General features: G+C 42.6%; 1 protein-coding gene across 1 annotated transcript in view; it reads right to left on the reverse strand.

Annotated features, from left to right (window-relative positions):
* Positions 1-20,319, reverse strand: part of PTPN21 (protein tyrosine phosphatase non-receptor type 21) — an 84,182-nt gene extending 63,863 nt beyond the window's left edge. Inside the window, exons 1-2 of the mRNA XM_058739956.1 lie at positions 20,229-20,319; positions 16,009-16,392 (exon numbers count right to left, since the gene is read on the reverse strand). Of these exons, the coding sequence (XP_058595939.1) occupies positions 16,009-16,188 (180 nt within the window). The 5' untranslated portion in view covers positions 16,189-16,392; positions 20,229-20,319. The remainder of the gene's footprint in view (positions 1-16,008; positions 16,393-20,228) is intronic.
* Positions 20,320-20,748: the final 429 nt, after the last annotated feature.

Consider the following 20,748-nt stretch of genomic DNA (forward strand, 5'->3'; position numbering starts at 1 on the left):
AAAGAAACGTAATAAAAAAAAGTTTCTTTAAAAAGAAAGACTCTGTGTCAAACACTGTGGTGGGAACAAAAGAATATAATTCCTGCCCTCATGTAGCTTACATTCCGGTAGGGGGAGAAAGACAAGCAAAATACAGGGAGGCCAGATACTGATAAGGGCTATGGAGAAAGATACTCAATTATAAGATTAAAACAATTATCAACATGTCTTTAGAGTAAACTAAGATTAAATAGGAATTTTTAGTATACACAAAATTTTACTACCCAAGAACGACAGAAATAACTGAGATGTCACTGTACACAGTTTCAACAGAGGCAAAGCTGGTGTGCTCTATTTTATACTAGTACATAAAAGGTCATTTTGTTTAGAACCCACATAACTGAGGGTGAACCAGAGCCTATCATTCCTCAATTATTTTAGTTAACCAGTTTGTTTTGTTATATTACAGGACTATTTCTTGTCTCTCATTCCAACAAATGAACTAGATCAATTTTCTCTTTCTAAATTTGGGATTTCTGAGGCATATTAACTTAATTCACAAATGCCTATGTTTTAGGGCAATTGATAAATACTAGCTCTTCTCTTTTTATTGACAAGGGGGTTAAAAGACTAACTTGGCTCAGATTCTAGTGTGTGTACATATACATACACATACATACATATATATATATATATATGTATGTATGTGTATGTATGTATATGTATAAATTAATTCCCAGGGAAAAATGTTTTTAATATTTTCCTGAACTCCTCTTAATTATTTCTTCTATCTTGCCACAGACAGCGAGTAGTGCCAGCAGTATTTTTAGAAGTTATAACAGTGCAACATAAAAGCGAAAAGAACAGAAATGAGCATATTTATGAAGAGCTGTTTGTTTTTCTGACACTCATTTTTCTCAGATTGAAATTATAATTGTTTCCTGTTACCTAGATATGGTTGTGATGTGGGGAGAGGGGAGCCATGGAGAGATAAAAGGAATTAACTTTTAGAACTACAAATGAATATGGGCCTAAATATATTTTAACAAAGAATTGAGTTAATGTTAATTTCTATTACCTGAAAGAATGTTATCCAAGTATTTTCCACTGCCTTAAAAAAAAAAAAAACCACAACAGTTCCACTGTTCTTAAATTAATATTACCATGAAAGATCTGAAGATTATAAAATCAAGAAAATTGCTTTTGTGGTTAAAATCCTGAACAGACACACATGAAGAAACTCCCTGACTTCTGTTATTAAAAGCTATACTTGTGGGGTGCCTGGATGGCTCAAACGGTTAAGCCTCGGGCTTTGGCTCAGGTCACGATCTCATGGTTCGTGAGTTCAAGCCCCACACTAAGCTCTCTGCTATCAGCATGGAGTCCACTTCGGATCCTTTGTCTCCCTTTCTCTCTGCCCCTCCCCAACTCGTGCTAGCTCACTCTCTCTCTCAAAAATCAAAATAAACATTTAAAAAAATACTTAAATAGGGGCGCCTGGGTGGCTCAGTCGATTGAGCGACCGACTTCAGCTCAGGTCACGATCTCACAGTTTGTGAGTTCCAGCCCCGTGTCGGGCTCTGTGCTGACAGTTCAGAGCCTGGAGCCTGCTTCGGATTCTGTGTCTCCCTCTCTCTCTGCCCCTCACCCGCTCATGCTCTGTCTCTCTCTGTCTCAGAAATAAATACACATTAAAAAAAAATACTTAATGGGGCCTGGGTGACTCAGTCGGTTAAGCATCCGATTTCAGCTCAGGTCATGATCTCCCAGTTTGTGAGTTCAAGCCCCGCACTGGGCCCTGTGCTGACAGCCCAGACCCTGCAGCCTGCTTCAGATTCTGTGTCTCCCTCTCTCTCTCTGCCCTTCCGCTGCTCATGCTCTGTCTCTGTCTCAAAAACAAAACAAAACAAACTTAAATAAAAAGCTATGCTTGTTTTCATTAATCAAAGTTTAAAAATCATGATTTCATCATACATGAAATAATTGTTTTCTCCACATATTTTATGAGGTGGTTTTCTAACTACAATACTTCTTCCATATACACAAATGCTCCAAGAAAAGAGCAAAACTGTTTCCTTTTTTAATATGGAAAAGTGATTTTCCCCTTCTTGATTAATAAGGTTCCCCTTAACAGAGGCCACACTTAAGGGTTTAATAGATTTCCTTTTAAACTATGTTCCTTATTGAAAACCAAGGCACAAAGGGTACCTAACTAAGTAAAGGTGCATAACTCAGAAATATACACTCAATATTTTTAAATTAAGTACCATAATGCCAGTTACATTTTATTCTATATAGTACTATTTTGGGGTGCCTGCGTGGCTCAGCTGGTTAAGTGTCTGACTTTGGCTCAGGTCATGATCTCATGGTTCATGAGTTTGAACCCCGAGCCCCACATAGGCTCCGTGCTGACATGTCAGTGCACAGCCTGCTTGGGATTCTCTCTCTCCCTCCTTCTCTGCTTCTCCCACACTTGAGCGCGTGCACATGTGGGTTCTCTCACTCACTCTCTCAAAAATAAATAAACTTAAAAACAACAACAACAGGGGCGCCTGGGTGGCTCGGTCGGTTAAGCGTCCGACTTCGGCTCAGGTCACGATCTCGCAATCCGTGAGTTCGAGCCCCGCGTCGGGCTCTGTGCTGACAGCTCAGAGCCTGGAGCCTGTTTCGGATTCTGTGTCTCCCTCTCTCTCTGCCCCTCCCCTGTTCATGCTCTGTCTCTCTCTGTCTCAAAAATAAATAAACGTTAAAAAAAATTTTTTTTTAAAAAAAACAACAAAACAACAACAACAAGTAAAATGTAGTAACAATGTCCAGTGGCCCTGTCTTCATGCTCACAATTCGCAAACAGCAGAATGAAAACACTTTGGTAGTGTGAAATGCTGTAACAGGTGGAAGTACACCTAACATGCACAGTAGCTAAATTGCAGTGATTCAGCTCCATCAGGAAAGGCAGCAAGCACTTCTATGGGCTCACTGGCTCTACGTTTGGTTTGTATGCAGATTTGGACTCTAGGAGCCCCCAAGTTCAACCAACAGCAGTGCAACCAGATACTGCTTTGGAAAATCACTCAGCAGAGAATTCTCCTGGGGGAATTTCATCAGCCTGACACTTCCAACTCTGCCAGGGGATGGGCTCACGAAAGGCTCCCTGTCGAACAGCTCTGCCCTCAGTGTTTCGGGCACTCCCGGTGGTGTCTTGCTGGCCTAATTATGACTTGTGTTCCTTCTCAGAATTATCTTTCTGGGCCTGATGTAACTTCAAAAACATATTTTAAGCAAAATAATAAATTGTAGTAATTAAAATAAGCGATAATAAATATCTCAAGAGTACTTAAAACAATCTCCATCAGATCTGGGAGGCTGCACTGTGCCGAGCTGTCCTTAGGGGCATGAACTCCATGGCAGGACATCTGTCACTTGCCCAAAGTTACAGACTGGGGAGAGAGCTGCCCACCAAAGAGGTGCCAGAAGAACTACTCTGGTTGTGGTTTCTGCCCTGGATCCATGAGCAAGTCACTGAACACCTGTGTTACCCATCTGTGAAATGGAGAGGAGCAGAATAGTGCCTCACTCATAGAACTTCTGAGGATCAAAATAAGCAAAAACATTCAAAGCACTCAGAGGAGTGGCTCAAGCATGATAAGTGCTCAAGTCATATTAGCACTCCTATTATCACAGTTTTTAAGTCCTCTGGAACAGTATAAAATTTCATACTGCATCTTTAGTATATAGGAAATTCTATACTTGACTATTTCCTTCACTAACAGGATTTTGTCTTTGGCAACTTTTCCTTCTCTTTCTCTCCTTTTAAAATAAGTTATGGTAAAATATCAACACTTGAATTGCTTCTCTTTAGGAAAATGACAAAGGCTCAATAGAAAAGTAGTGTGGTGTGGTGTGGTGTGGAGGGGAAAACAGTAAACCGAGAGCAAAGACCTGAATATCAGTTGGGGGCTGTCACTGCTAGTTGCCCCAGCCAGAGGCTAAGACTGGAATAGTCTACAGCAAATTCTGCACTCTAGCAGTGGGTGACATACAAGTATTGTATAACTTTAGATACAGTCTTCATTACTGAACATGCTTCATTTTTACGTTATTATACTGTAATAAAGAACTTATGTGTTCTTTTCCTTAAGTTGCCATTCAAACTAGATTTGACTTCAAAATAGGTGCCAGTAATGAAAATAAAGTCAAATATGTACTGTCTAAATATTATCTGTAAGTGCAAAATACAGGTAAATGAGAACTAAGGTTATTTTCTAGTTTATTCACACCAAACTCTGGAAGAGAAAGGATATTATAATGGCTACCTTAATTCTCAGTAGGGTAGCTCTGAACTTAATTGGCTGATGGTAACACCTCAAGTCCTAGTTCTCCAATCCATTTTCTCCTCAATAAATTATTTCAACCAATGTGAATTTAAATGATGGAAAGGAAAATGGAAGTGGCTAACTCTACACCAAAAATCAGAGTTGCCAGTTAAAAAGTATCCTGCATCAGGACCTTGGTCTGGACACTGGCCATCTTTGGTCCACTCTATCACTGAGATGGTGGGAGAAGGAAAAAGTCAATCACACTTAGGGATAAATCATACATATGTAAAGCATCTAGTACAGTGCTTGGCCTCTAGTCAGTACCCAGTAAATAGCTATCATTCTTACTATCATGTGTTGCCATACCACACATGAAAGAAATAAAATCCTGAGAAGTTGGTTTTCTTGGGTTACATGGGTAGTGACCCAAGGGATTTAAACCCAAGTTCCTTTGGCACCAAAACTCTACCTTGTTGCCTGTAGAACCCTACTTTGCCACCTGCAGGTGAAACTAATGGTACAAAGTTCAATCCGCCAGAAATTCACCTGACATCGAAATTAATTTGTCAAGTCAAAGTCTGAGCAATATACATAACTGTAACACAACTGAACAAAGGCAAATTGTGTTTATATTCGCAAAGAAAATGAACTGCGGCCAGCCAGCATGAAATTACTTGTACACTTTCTTAGCCTGCTCAGTTAAAGCTCATTCAAAATAACGTAATTACTCTGTCCTATTTACAAACCTGAACACTGCATACATTTTAGTCATCTCATTTGGGCAATCTACTACATAAGGGTGCAGAAACCCTGCATGGAAAAGTCAGTTCTAATACATGTTGCTACTTCTCACAAAGGATTTGTGACACGCATAGTTTCTTCTGGTGAAATTAGCATCATAAGCTAATTCTTGAGAATTTAGGTTGCCTCTGGATATCCTGTCAGTTCACTAGCAAATAAATAAAGTGACATTTATTCATGAACTAACTGTTTGGAGAGCCAAACAGGAAAGTATTTGCTAAACCAGCATATGGTTAAGAAAGTAACATAAGCTAAGGTCTTGTTAATAGAAAAAACCCCCACAGTGTTTCAGGTGGGTTGAGTTTCTGATACAAAAAATGAAGTATGGGCTTAACAACTGGCCAGTGAATTTGGTTAATACATAAATAGAAGTATGAGCCATCCACTCATTCGCTGAAAACTTGTCCCGCCTATGGTTTGGGTGGGCATAAAGGTGCTATCTGGTAAGGAAGACTGCTGATGGGGGTCTACCATCAGAGCAAGGAAGGAATTCCCACTCACAATTCCTCCTTTTCCTCTATGAAAGGAGTTTTCCCTGAAGAGTAAGATGTCCATGGGATGCCTGGCTGGCTCAGTCGTAAAGCATGTGACTCTTGATCTCCAGGTTGTGAGTTCGAGCACCACAATAGGTATAAAGGCTACCTAAAAATAAAATCTTTAGAGAGGCTAGCTGGCTTAGTGGTTGGAGTGTGCAACTCTTTTTTTTAACGTTTATTTTATTTTTGGGAGGGAAACAGAGAGACAGAGACAGAGGGCGAGGAGGGGAGGGGCAGAGAGGGAGACAAAGAATCTGAAGCATGCTTCCAGGCTCTGAGCTGTCAGTACAGAGATTGACGCAGGGCTTGAACTCACAAACCGTGAGATCATGATCTGAGCCAAAGTTGGATACTTAACAGACTGAGCCACCCAGGGGCCCCTGGAGTGTGTGACTCCTGATTGCAGGGTTATAGATTCGAGCCCCACGGTATGGAGATTATTTACAATCTTTAAAAAAATAAAATAAAATGGAGCACCTGGGTGGCTCAGTCGGTTGGGCAACTGACTCTTGATTTCAGCTCAGGTCATGATCTCACGGTTTGTGGGATTGAGCCCTGTGTCAAGTTCTGCACTGACAGCTGGGAGGCCTGCTTAAGATTCTCTCTCTCCCTCTCTCTCCTCCCCTTGCCCGCTCACATGAGTACTTTGTCTCTCTCAAATAAACATTTAAAAAAATATAATAAAATAAAATCTGATCTGAAAAAAAAAAAAAAAAAAGAGTAAGATGTCCCAGTGAGGAAATGAATACCTCAAATGGAGAGAAAAGCCATTCAAAAAGGGCATGTGTAGGCACAGGCAGGGAGAAGTATACTTCAGAGGCAAATTATTCCCCTAAAAAATACAAAGCTCTTAAATTGTTCACAAATATTCTATCCTACCAACACCTTCGTCTGGAGAAAGAAAGATCAGGAAAGAAAGATCCTGCTAAACTGAGAGCAGGGGGAAAACTGCCTCATCTGTAAGAGGCTTCTAGGCCCACAGCCTGGCTCACAAATGGATTGGGGGAGGGGTATCTGAACCACCTGAAATTGTCTGCAAAAGTCTGCATTTGCAAGACAGTCTCAAAGGGACCCATGATTCATATAACTTTAAAAGTCAAAGTTCAAGCAGAAGTGTCACAGATACAAACTCAAAATCTTACTCTTCTGCTTATGAGCTGTGTGATCACCCAGATTAGCGAAGCAAATCACCCAATTTTTCAGAACTTCAGTTTCGACATTTTAAAATGGAAAAGATAATGCCTAACTCCATGTGAGGATTAAATGTGATAAGGCATACTAAGCTTCCAGCACAATCATGTTCATCCACCCAGAAGGAGGGCAGAAGAAAGCCACTAAGACTTCTAGCATTATAAGGAATGAAATCTGAAACTTTACACACCAAGGACAACGTCAGGACTTAGTGAGAGCCCCCAAAACACCATCAGTTCCCTATATCCACCATTTCATAACTCACAAACCTCCCCACATGAATAAATTCATGCCTCATTTGACGGTCATGACATTTCTGGCAGATTGTTGGTGAAAGAGATTCAAGGACATCTCTAACATCTCTGAAGTGGAAAATCCAATACTGGGAGAAAAACATCTCAGACTATTAGCTCTTAAACTTATCAGAAATTAAATGAAATGGAATAATACTTCATTTCTCTAAACAGGTTTCCAAATTCTGCAATAACTTGTGTGATGTTATTTATGTTAAAATGCATAACATCTTCATGTTTGTATTTATAATTCCTCTACTTATTTACACAGCTGGTTCTTTCTTTTTTTCAAGTTTATTTATTTTTTTAGTAATCTCTGTACCCAATGTGGGGTTCAAAGCCACAACCCCCGAGATCAAGGATCGCACACTCTGCCAACTGAGCCATCCAGGTGCCCCTATGTGGCTAGTTCTTAATTATCTAGACCAAAGAGAAAAGTAATAGAAAATATAAAAATTAGAAAAATCCTTGCTCATTTTAATCAGTTTTGGACCTTGGAAAGCTCACTTTATGTAGGTAGAGAGGTCAATCTAAGATTTCCAGTTGTTTCAGATGGTCCGAGAGATCTAACCAAAGATATTTACTGATACTTGTCTATACAACACTTTTATCTGATTTATAACTTGCATAACTGAATGAATAAATATGCAGCCAAAAGGTTGAAAACTCTGCAGGTATTACACTTTTACCTTACACATGTTTCAGTTATTTTTAGAGTCCAACTGAAAACAGCTAGTACAGAAGGAAATACGCATGAAATTCTTGAGGTCTACTCAGATAACAGTCAAGATAAGGTCAGTGGATATTTGGAATACCTAAGACACTAATTTAAAATAAAACACTCCGATGGCCAAGAACACTTTCTAAAGTTGTGCTTGAGAGTAATGGTTTGCATTATATGCTTGATGCCTCTCTATATCAACAAATCCCTTAGCCAAAAATTTCCTCATCATCCAGAAAACATTATGGGAAGAACCTATTTAAAAGAAGCTGACATTCCCTCAATATAGCAATCTTACCTCAGGGAGTCCCTAAAACCTGACTGTTTTCTGACTGTTTCAGAAGAAGCCCCAAAATGAAGAAGAAAATGCTAAAGAAAAAGGTGCTTTCCTACCTGTGTTCAAAGCTTTGTGAATGTTCAACCCTCTCCAAATAATACAATCATAGAGCAAATAAAAGCTGACTTAACTGAGCTGCTATCTATGCTTATCAATGTAAATTCAAAACAAGAACCTTAATTATATTTACTTTTTTTAACTTTTTTTTTTTTTTTTTTTTTTAATTTTTTTTTTTTTTTTTTCAACATTTTTTATTTATTTTTGGGACAGAGAGAGACAGAGCATGAACGGGGGAGGGGCAGAGAGAGAGGGAGACACAGAATCGGAAACAGGCTCCAGGCTCCGAGCCATCGGCCCAGAGCCTGACGCGGGGCTCGAACTCACGGACCGCGAGATCGTGACCTGGCTGAAGTCGGACGCTTAACCGACTGCGCCACCCAGGCGCCCCACTTTTTTTAACTTTTTAAAAATGTTTTATTTTTGAGAGAGAGACACAGAGACAGAGTGCAAGCAGGGGAGGGGCAGAGAGAGGGAGACAAAATCCAAAGCAGGCTCCAGGCTCTGAGCTGTCAGCACAGAGCCCAACTCAGCACTCCAATCCATGAACTGTGAGATCATGACCTGAGCTGAAGTCGGACGCTTAACCAACTGAACCACCCAGGTGCCCCAAAAACCTTAATTTTAAACTAAGTAGACACTGGGGCGCCTGGGTGGCTCAGTTGGTTGGGCGTCTGGCTTCGGCTCAGGTCACATCTCACGGTTTGTGGGTTCGGGCCCCGTGTCGGGCTCTGTGCTGACAGCTCAGAGCCTGGAGCCTGCTTCAGATTCTGTGTCTCCTCCTCTCTCTGCCCCTCCCATGCTCATGATCTGTCTCTCAATAATAAATAAACGTTAAATAAATAAATAAATAAATAAATAAATAAATAGACATTTATTCAGCAACTAAGTACTGTAAGGTACAAGGCAATATTTCAGACAATGGTGACCTTAACAGTCCTACACTGATAGAGCTTACATTCTAAAGAATAAAAACTTGCCATATGTGTGATGTACTTTGAATACAAGTTTTAAAAAATTTCTGAAGATCTGTGATAAACCGTTACAGAGTAACCAAATATCAAAGGCTTTAATTAAATTCTTAAAATAAGAAGTCACAGGAAGAACTTGCAAATTTTGCTCAATTTTTTGCCTGATTCAACAAAATGCTTTGGAGGTAATTTTAGCTATGGCTTAGTATTGATCTCAACTTCAAAACTGTAGTTATATATGTACACCATATATGTCGACAACGGTGAGGATCCCCTTTCCCCCATTCACACCCAAAACACTCAAAAATCGCCGAAAGAAAACTGCCTTCTAAAATTTAAGTTATAAAACTAACACATAATGTATCATAGCAAAAACATGAAAAATTTATCTTTAAAAGACTTCTCTAGAAGGGGCACCTGGCTGGCTCATTTGGCCGAGCACCTGACTCTTTATCTTGGGGTCATGAGTTGGAGCCCCACGTTGGGAGTAGAGATTACTTAATAAATAAAAGTTTTGTGTTTTTTTTTTTAAAGCTTCCAAGGTTGGGATACCTAGCTGGCTCAGTCCCTAGAGTATGCAACTCCTGATCTCAGGTCCTCAGTTTGAGCCCCATGTTGGGTGTAGAGATTACTTAAACAAAACAAAACAACAACAACAAAAGGCTTCCCAGGTGTTTTAAGTTACTTGTTTCCTAACTGGAGACTAAAATGTTAAAAAACAAAAAAACAAAACAAAACAAAAAAACCCCACTCCAACCACATGTAAATTTAAGTTGAATAAGGACTTCATGATAAAGGAAGGGATCCTGTACAAGAAATAATCTAGGGGCGCCTGGGTGGCTCATTTGGTTAAGTGTCCAACTCTTGATTTCAGCTCAGGTCATGATCTCAGGGTTTTGTGAGTCTGAGCCACAAATCAGGCTCTAGGCTGACTGTGCAGAGCCTGCTTGGAATTCTCTCTCTGCCCCTCCCCCACAGGCACTCTCTCTGTCTCAAAATAAGAAACTTAAAAAAAAAAAAATAGTAGGCAATGAATCTAATTAAAACCCATGATAACATGATAAAAATAGGATTATCAAAAATAAGGGGGCAAGAGGCAGTGACACTGTACAAACTAATTTCAACTGGCATGGAAAAAGAGGTTCAAATATGACGGGTAAATTACAATGGTACATTAAAATTTTAACAGTCTAGTAACGTAAAAGGTGTGATTGCCAGGGCACCTGGGCGGCTTAGTCGGTTTAGCATCTGACTTTTGATTTCGACTCAGGTCATGATCCCAGGGTTGTGGGATCCAGTTCCACTCAGTGTGGAGCCTGCTTAAGATTCTCTCCCTCCTCCTTTGCCCCATGACCCTACAAAAAACACAAATAAATAAAAAATGTTTAAAAAAAAAAAGTACAATTGCCAGTGGCCACTATACTTGTTTTTCTAAGAACATTTTATGAATAAACATTGCTTCTTCCATTTACAAGAGAATACAGGATATTAACAAAAGAATTAATCTGCAAGAGAAGTTGGTAAGTCACCACAACATGGAAATGGGAGACATAAACAATAACAGTAATGAAGAGTCACACTTCCTGGGAGTTTCTCACATACCAAGTCCTCTGCTAAATGTTTTTTCATTTAACACTAAATCCTCACAACCACCATCAACTATATACTACTCTTGGGGCACGCCTGGGTGTCTCAGTCGGTTGAGTGACCGACTTCAGCTCAGGTCATGATCTTGTGGTTTGTGAGTTTGAGTCCCACGTCAGGCTCTGTGCTAACAGCTCAGTGCAGAGCCTGCTTCAGATTGTCTCTCCCTCACTCTCTGCTCCTTGCCCATTCATGCTGTCTCTATCTCTCATAAATAAAAGAAATTCTTCTTAATTAAAAAAAAAAAGTATATACTACTCTTACTGTTATCCCCAGTCTACCGATGAAAACCAATGGACTTGAAAAATACCAAGTCCAAATGTAATTGGACAAAAATCACTTTTTAAAAAATGTTTTTATCGTGCAAGTTTATTTTTCATTTCGCCTAGTCTTTTTTCAGATAAAACATTTGCATCTATGTGAACTGTTGTAAGTGAAGGAAAGAGATGCATAAAGTGGACAGGATATTTATGAATTACGTGATGATGTATCGCCTGGACAGATCACAGAACTGATGGGTCACATAATTAATAAATGGCAGCACTGGGGCTCAAATTCAAGTTTTTCTGATTCGACCTGCAAATGTCTTAAGCACTCTGTTAAACAGCCTTCTCAAGAGGCAAATAAAGGCCGTGCCCACCTAAGCCCTGCCCAGAAAGGGTACCGAGACTCAAAGGAACTTGTCTGATGCCAGAGGCAGTACCATTCCCCTCATGAAGATAGGTAAGGCTTTCAAGGCAGCTTCCTTCTCTGGTTCCAGTCTCACCAACTGGCTCCCGTGTGGCCTGCCCACAAAACATGGCCTGGCCAGGGAACACACATACTTGGGGCCCTTGGTGGCTCCATATGTTGTTGTAAATTATGAAATTTTAATCCTGCTTTTACATATCCTTCTCAGTGAGGTGGGGTAATGCAGGTCTTACTCCCTGAGAGGATAGGTTTTTGCTTTGTTTTAAGGGCAGGGGAGAGGAGGGGAGGGGAAGAGAGAGAGAGAGAATCTTCAGCAGGCTCTGCACTCAACCTGGAGCCCTGGAATCATGACCTGAGCCAAAATCAAGAGTCAGATGATCAACTGGCTGAGCCACCCAGGAACCCCAAGACAATAGGTTTTTAAACTGAACCACCTTACTCTAAACTATGCTGATTCCATTGAGGTAACCCTGCCCAGTGGGAGTGGTTGTTCCCAGGTGATACCCTCTTGCCTCACCACATCCATCAAACCTCTGTAACACATACCCTCCAAACTGGAGAGAAAATTTCCTAATTCCCCTTAAATTCTACAAAGGCTTTCACAGCCTCTCTTGAAAACACATTATGAAACTCAGAATGAATGACAGGCAGAGAATTTCAACAGCTTTTCACGAGGCTGTTACTATAATGAATTCTCCTATGGGGATAATGTTCTACCATTTTTAGAAGTCACTTTCGACAGCTCAAATATGGTGAATGTAGAAAAAGTTAATCTAAGGTAACTAAATTGGAAATAAGTACATTAACCTTTCCATCTGTAGTTTCTGAAAGTATTATAAAATATCTTAGACATTCAAAAAAATATGAAGACTAACAAACATCATACAACTACGCATCCAGCTTAAGAAATAAAATACTACAGATAGAGGTGAAACCTCTGCATCGTGTTCTAATGATATTATCGTGGAGCCCTTGTAACTGTCATTATAGAAGTAAAATAATTAAGCAAGTAAAGACTTTTCCTCCCCAAATTTAAATCTGGTGAGTAGCAGAGCTTATCAGCCAAATCTATACACTATGATAATTCTGAGTCTACTTGATGGGAGAATAGTGCCAGATAACAAACACCAACAGCTCGTCGTATGAATCTCGCAAGTGATGTATGGACACAAAGTCAGAACAGGTGTTATCCTGACTCAGAGTCCTTCTGAAGGGTCATTCGGTCATTTGGTAAGATTAGGCCTGGGGCTTGAGCCATCTGTTTATATGCTACAGAGCAGAGCTTCTAGAGGTTTGAAAGGAAGAGTTTGTAATACAAACTAACTTCCTAACCATGACTGTCATTAAATATTGGAAATACTGGGATAGTCTATCCAAGGGCAAGACATTTTCTAGGGCCCATGCCCGTTCCCTCTCAAAGCACTCTACTCTTTTGTTAAAATTAGTCTCATTATGTACCCACAGCCATATGAAGTTGCTGGTTCCTGAGTATGGCCACTTCAAACAAGCGATGGTCATTTCTCTGGACTTCCTGTCGAACAGAGAAGGAAAGCGATGCCTGTGGGTTTAGTTCAGCCTGTTTTTATTGAGCACATTCCATGCCTGGTACTCTAGGTACAAAAATAAATTAACCACAGTTCCTCAAGAAGTTGATTCTGTAGTGGCTGTATGCAGACCTGGTACATGAGGAAGAAGTGACAGCAAAAGAAGAACCAAAATTTAAAAAAAAGGAAAACTGGGTGAAGGAAGTAAAAATATATATAATAAATGTAAGCAAGCAGGGCTGGCCACTGAGGCCAGCTCTCATGGTTTACTTTCTCCTTCTTGGACTGCTCCATTTCAGCTTCTTCCTAAGGCTCTGCCTCCTCTATTCAACCCCGAAGGGTCTGTCTGCTATGTCTTCTCGTTCTGTCCTAGACGGCCTCATGCCCTCTCCCAGCTTTGATGAACTGACCTAGGTTGAGATTCCCAAATCTCTTCCCCGTAGCTAAGCTCCAAGCCCACAACTGCCTCTCCTTGCTCGACCTCTCCAACTAGCATCATTTTTTTTTAATTTTTTAATTTAATCCAAGTTAATCAGCAGTGCAATAATGAGTTTAGAAGTAGAATCTGCTGATTTATCCTCTACATATAACACCCAGTGCTCATCCCAAGAAATGTCTTCCTCAATCCCCCTTGCCCATTTAGCCATCCCCCCCACCCACATCGCCTCCAGCAACTGTTTGTTCTCTATATTTAAGAGTCTCTTACGTTTTGTCCCCCTCCTTGTTTTTATATTATTTTTGTTTCCCTTCCCCTATGTTCATCTGTTTTGTATCTTAAATTCCACATATGAGTGAAGTCATATATTTGTCTTTCTCTGACAAATTTCACTTAGCAACCAACTGGCGTCTCTAACTCACCAGAAGTGATCTCATCACACACCTCTCCTTATCCCCTTTCAAATCTGCTCTTCCTTTTATGCCGCCTCTCCCAGTTACAGCCTCCAACGTTCACTGGATACCTGAGTATCAACCTGGACCCCTGGCTAGCTCTTCTCCACACTTGGTAGGTAGGTCCTGAGTATCTCCAGATTCCATCCACTTCTCTCCATTCCCATCCAAATCCAAGTGACTACCGCCTGCACAACTCCTCCTTTTTACTTGTTCTCCAGAGGGCCCACCCTTCACAAAAATAATCATACCAAATCCCTGCTTATAATCCTTCACTAATGGGGAGCCTGACTGGCTCAGGGGGCATGCGACTCTTGATCTTGGGGTTGTGAGTTCAAGCCCCATGTTGGGTGGAGATTACTTAAAAATAAATTAATAAATTAATTAATTTTAAAAAATCCTTCACTAACTTCCCTACTACTTTCAGGTAGAAAACTTGCCTCATGTCTTTGGCCTGCAGTTCCTATGTTGGAAGTCTAGTCCAGCCTTTTGCCACCCTGTACCATCCCCTTCCCTCTGCAGCCTCTCCCTACAGCACCCTCTACTTTCCCCCAACGTAGCATGGATCAACCTATTTTCTTACTCATTATCAACACTAGGGTGAGCTCCCAGTACATACGCCCAAGGCACTAAAGAGCTCTTTTATACCGAACAATCAGAGGATTCTCAATAGTCACCAGGAGCACAGTTTATCTCTTTGTACCTTTTTATGAACTACAACAATGGGATTTCCAGTTAGGAATATAACCTGGGCATTTACATAGAATAACCAGTTTCTCCATCTTCCTCTTACCCCCAAACCAAGCAACCAAAGAGCTATCAGCACAGAATTTGATGTGGGGCTCGAACCCACAAGCTGTGAGATTCAGACCTGAGCTTAAGTCAGACACTTAACCCAGGCGCCCATCATTTTTTTTTTTAATGTTTTATTTATTTTTTGAGAGAGAGAGAGAGAGCAGGGGAGGGGCAGAGAGAGAGGAGGACAAAGGATCAGAAGCAGGCTCCATCCTGACAGGCTGAAAGCAGCTAGCCAGATGTGGGGCTTGAATTCGAGAACTGTGGGATCACAACCTGAGCCAAAGTCAGATGCATAACCGACTGAGCCCCCCAGACACCCCACATAGCATTTTAAATTTAAGATATGATGTGGATCCTTGAGGACTCCACAACTTCCTACAGACAAAATTAGCAGTTTCCTGGGCAAACCTCCCTATGATAACTATAAGACTGTTATTAGAACTTTGGCTTTGGCGGGGCGCCTGGGTGGCTCAGTTGGTTAATCATCCGACTTCAGCTCAGGTCATGATTTCACAGTCCATGAGTTCCAGCCCCGCATCAGGCTCCGTGTTGAATCTTGAACCTCAGGTTGTGGGTTCCAGCCCACACTGGGTATAGAGGTTACTAAAGAAATAAACTTGGAAAAAAAATAATACAAAGTTTAAAAAAAAAAAAAAAAAGAGCTTTGACTTTATTTGCACTTTAAATCACACAACCACTGTGAGAATCAGGCACCAATGTTATCCCCACGGTTCAGATGAGGGAACTAGGGCCCAGAGAGGGCACATAACTTTCCAAGGTTAAACAACCAGTCGGTGGGGAAACCAGAATTCAAACTCAGGCGATATGTCTTTATAATTGTGGCATGGACTGTGCAAAACAGTCAATGGATACTGAACGAATGAAGTCAGTAAAGTGTACTAGATCAAGATGACCCATTTGGGGTGTTAGAAAACCAGCACTTGGAAAATCCTAAATGCATTACGAATCTGATTTTGGATTGCATTTTGAGGGAACAAATATAAGCACTTTCAAAACTCAGACACTATTATCTTATGGGGCACACTCAAAAGAAGACCTTTTGCTCTGTATCTATTCCTTCCTCACAGGGAGGGGGGCTTGCAGGCTCGGACATCAAGGCCAGGGACATACTTGGAGAGCACAGAGCCAGCAAGCACTAAAATGGGAAAGAAGGCGCTAAGCCAGCCTAGAGAAGCCTGCAGCCTTTTGCCAGGCTGGTGGGGAGGGGGGTGTGGGTCTCACCTCCCGCAGCTCCAGTCTTTGGGCCACAGCCTCCAGGCTCTCCTGGCCAGTGCTCTCCACGGACAGCGTGAACTCCACAAACTCGTTATTGAGCAGCTGGATCCGGGCAACCAGGCAGCTCTTGCTGGACACCGTGTAGCGCCGGGTGCGTTTTAGTTTCAACCCGAATGGCAGTGGCATCTTCTCCCTTTGCGGGTGGAGGGGTTGAAGAGGGAAAAGCACCGCCCCAATCCGGTGGCAGTTGACGGCGGGAGAAAGCGATCCTCTCCTGACCTGACCGCAGGCGCACCGTACAGTCTCCGGCTGCTCACCCAGCAGCGGCTGCCGCCATCAAAAAGCAACTGAGTCCCCAAAGGCCGGGCGAAGAGAGCATCCACGCCAGTGCTGAGGAAAGAGGAACACCAGTGACATAGGCAACAGCAACTTCTGAACTGAGTTTTTATAAAAATACAAATCAATAAGGTTGCATCCAAAGAATAAGCTTTCTCTCTCTTCAGGAAAAAGATGGCAAGAACGGGATCTGGGAGGCATGTGAGGAAGTTTATCATCAGACGAGTTAGCCCCTGGGTCAGACTCCACCCCTCATTCAATCCTACAAATAGTGATAACCACCTACGGCTATCTAGGGGATTAAATGAGATAATGGTTGGCAACGGAGATGCCGCCAAATTTAGTAGCTTAGTAGCTCGTACTAGTGGCTCTATGTTAAAAGGGCTTTTTTTTTGTTTTGTTTTAGTCGCTTTTTGGCTCACCCAAAACACCCGAGGTCAGGGTTCTTTTAGCCCTTAAGGGAGAACACTGCAAAACACCTCCAAAAGCGCTACGTAACAGTCTAAACCCCAGTGGACAAATTAACCCTGAACCCAAACGGGAGGAATAATCTCCTGGAACATATGGCAGTCGCGAGGTTCAAGCGAGGTGAAACGCTTAACAAGCATTTGTAGCGCCGTTTGTAGTTTATAAATATTTACGTCACCAAATTGATTTGTTTATAAACAAGGCAAAGACCCTACAGATGCTTGTCATCCGATGACCATCAGAAGCATGGAAATTCTGAAAAGGGTGGCCCCGGCTTCCCTCCGGAAGGGTACGCCCGAAGAGGCGGTGGGCCTTCACCTAAGCGGGGCCTCGGGCCAGCAGACGAGGCGGGCGAGGCCTTAAACGCCATTCTGAATTAACAAGTGGCGGACGCGGCTCAACAAGCCCATGAGGCCGGGGACCAAGCGGAGAACTCAGACTCGGACTCCCATCGAGTCCTCCCAGCGGAAAAGCAGGCGGCGTTGCCTGGCCAACGCGCTGCCTCAGAAGCCCCGGAACTCTCCGTCTGCGGCCACGTTTCCGGACGGACGCGCCAGGGAAGAACCGGCCCCTACGCTCCCGGAGGGAACGTTTAAAGAACCCAGCTCGAGTCCCGCTGGAGGTTGGAGAAGTCTGGGTGGGGGTCCACCTGGTTCCCGATTTGGAGCCTCAGGACACTTTCCCCCTCCCCCACCCCAACGCGATTTACAACATTTTAAAACACACCTGTTGATGGTAACTCCAGGTTGGGGCAAACTGAGCGTGAGCGGCGGCTGGGAGTTTTTTCCCCTAAAGGAGTCAACAAAATCCCGGGACGGTTCCCACCCTTTGTTTTCTTCTGAGTGGAGACGGCCCCCGAGGACGAAACGTTTGGCTCGGCCGCGGCTCGCAACCCTGAACTTGGGCGGGGAACCACGCGGAGGGGCAAGGTCCGCCCCCAATCCTCTCAGCTGGGAGACAGAACCCAGGCCTCGAAAGAAGCGGCTTTCTCAGCTTCACACTGGGATGGGCTGAACTGGGAATTGATCCCAGATTCCTCATTCCCCGTCCTCTGCTCTTTCCCACTTTCCTGACTGCGTCTCGGTTTCAGAGGTGATGGGCACACAGGGCTGGGGTACGGCAGAGCTAGAGAACAGGGTTTAGCTATTTCACTAGGCTTTGCCAAAGTTAACATTTAGAATTCCGTTCCACAAAAGTGTATTGCATCTCGGAGTACAAGGCGGTGTAGTGGACGGTGTGAGAAATCTAAGACGAACCCTAAGCCGTCGCTGCCCTTAAGGAGATTACATGCATGCTATAATTATATACATGGCTGTATCTCTAGTAAGGACGGAGCCACGGTTTTCGCTCTCTGTTTTTTCTGTTGTTTGTCCTTTGCTTTGGTTTTTGTCTTTGGAATTCTGGTTATGCCCAGGTAGCCAAAAAATAAAAGCTAAAAACAAGCAATAGAGGAGAAAGGGCAACCGGGACTACATAAAGTGCTGTTTTAAACAACAAAATTTTTGCTGGGTACTTTCTATAGGTAAAAGGACCATACTACAAGGGGGAAATACAAATATAAAAAGATATGGTCTCCACTTGCGATTTTCAATGCTTCCTACCTCAGGGTATAAACTAGATAGATAGTTGAGGCAAAAGGAAAAAAAAAATCAAATGAGAATTTTAAATAATAAACTTTTAACTAAAAAATTGCCTGATGGGCCATCAGTGTTTGTATAATACATATTTTTTAAAAAGATTAGATGTACATAAAATACCACATATACTACATAAATACCTTTCATGAGATGAGGTGGTGGGTTTCAATTTTATATACAAATTATGATAACTGAAAGTAAGACAAATTAAGTGTTGTGAAAAGACAAGATATTGCATATATACAGAGGAAAGATGTGTATTAAGAGTGTTCAAATACGGTAGACTCTTCATTACAAAGACAGACCTAAGAGCCTTGAAGGCAGTAGATATTACTCTATATAACTTAATTATTAACTTAAAGCTCTGATTAAGCAGATGCAGAATAAAACTTTCAGTTGTCCCTGAGATTTGAAATGTACAGCATCAGAGATAAAGAAAAGTCAATGTTCTTTATTTTGGTAGATGTTATAATTGAGAAAGTTGAGGGGTCAATGTGGGTGTGCATGTCGATGTCAGGTACCTTTTTCCCCAAGATCTATCCACAAGAATAGCTTGCTTTTTGCTTATTTATAGAAAACCTATGTTAATACTGTTTAATAATTTAGAAAATTATCAACGATTAACACATTTTAATTTTCAGTTACATATAGTATTCACTAGCAAATGGAGTAGAAATACAAGTTGCTTTTTGGGGGTTTCAGGTGTAGAATAATATGCAGTAAATTGAAAGGTCTGAAATTATAACTTCTCTACTAAACAAATAATTCATAATTCGCTTTTGAAGGAGAAACTAGGAAATACTTTCTCTACAAAACCATTCTGTTATGTAATAATAGCTACATGTTAAATTCTTTTCCACTTTTCAAAAGGCAGTCTATTTGTGAATTCATTTTAATGTTTTCACATCCTCTTTCAAAAGTTTTTCAAATAGAGTCACTCTGAATACTGTCGTTTCCACCCTTGCTAAGATCCTCCCCACATGTAAATTTGCCAATGATACTTTAAAGTAAAATAATCACTAGGGGTATATGACATCTTTAGAGTAATACATAAATCTACAGCATTAAATCAAACATTTTTCTCACGGACTTATGCGTAGATACTCGAGAATACCATACCCTAGAAACAAAACAGACAACTATTATCAGATTAAAATTACTGTCATATCCCAAAGTTAAAAAAAAAATCTGTCAGCAACTAATTAGGCATACAGCGGTTGTCACTTAGAGCACACGGAGTGTTTTGAATGTGTTTGCGAGTACGCTATTATTATAAGGCTTTCTCAGCAAAGAAGAAAATAAGACGTGTATGCCAAGAGCAAGCCAATCTAATCAGGATTTGCAGAAATCACAAGTCGGAATTTGCAGACCCAAGAATTCTTTTTTCCAGAGTAAACACTCTACTCCAAAAACAAGTCACCACCAAACAATCCTTCCCTACTCGCCTTCTCGCCAAAGTTATCCGGCAAATTTCGCACTTAATATTCTGAGAGACGCAACTATGCCTAAGACTTTTAAAACTGTGATCCAGAATTTAGCCTCAATAGTCAACCGAGTTCAGAATAGAAGTTCAAGATCCCCTTTAGAAATGAACCCAAATAGATCACGGAGAACCTGGAAACGGAAGACTTTTCTCTTTGTTACGCTGCTGCCAGGGGTCTGGGAACCGGGACCCATCCTCCGGGACGCCTGAGCTGGCCGACGCGCTCCGAAGTCCCCGCTTGCGGACACACCCCACCGCTCGGCCCCAGCGTCCGCCCGCCGGCCGGGGACCCGCGCCCTCACCTGCTCCCGCTCCCGCATCCTCAGGGCCGCGCGCCCGGCTCAGCGGCCCGCCTCCCTGGGTCCCGCCGCGCCGCAGCCGCAGCCGCGCCCGCACGCCAGCCCGCGGCGCGGCGCGCTCATGGGGCTCGCGCGCCTCACTTCCTGTCTCCAAAACCTCGGCCCGCAGACCATTCCCCTGGGCAGAGTCCGGCGGCGGCGACGGAAAAGGCCTGGAGGTGGGACGGGCCGGTAGCGCCGCACAAAGGAACCGGGTGGGGGTCGGGGCGGCAGGAGGACGGACGGACGGACGCGCACGGGACGCGCGGCCGGAGCAGCGGAGCGGCCGGGGCCGGGCGTCCCTCCCCACAAGGGCCCGGCGGGCGGGCGGGCGGATCTGGGGAGGCGGCGGCGGCCCGTGACCTCAGAGAGTTGGAATGCGGGTGGCGGGGCGCGGGGGAGGTGCGGACAGCTGCGCCCGGCCGCCGGGGAGGGGGCGCGCCGCTGCTTTTTTTAATCATATGACCATTTATTTTAAGAGTTT

The sequence above is a fragment of the Neofelis nebulosa genome, chromosome 7 (genome assembly GCF_028018385.1).
Source record: "Neofelis nebulosa isolate mNeoNeb1 chromosome 7, mNeoNeb1.pri, whole genome shotgun sequence".
Taxonomy (NCBI): Eukaryota; Metazoa; Chordata; class Mammalia; order Carnivora; family Felidae; genus Neofelis; species Neofelis nebulosa.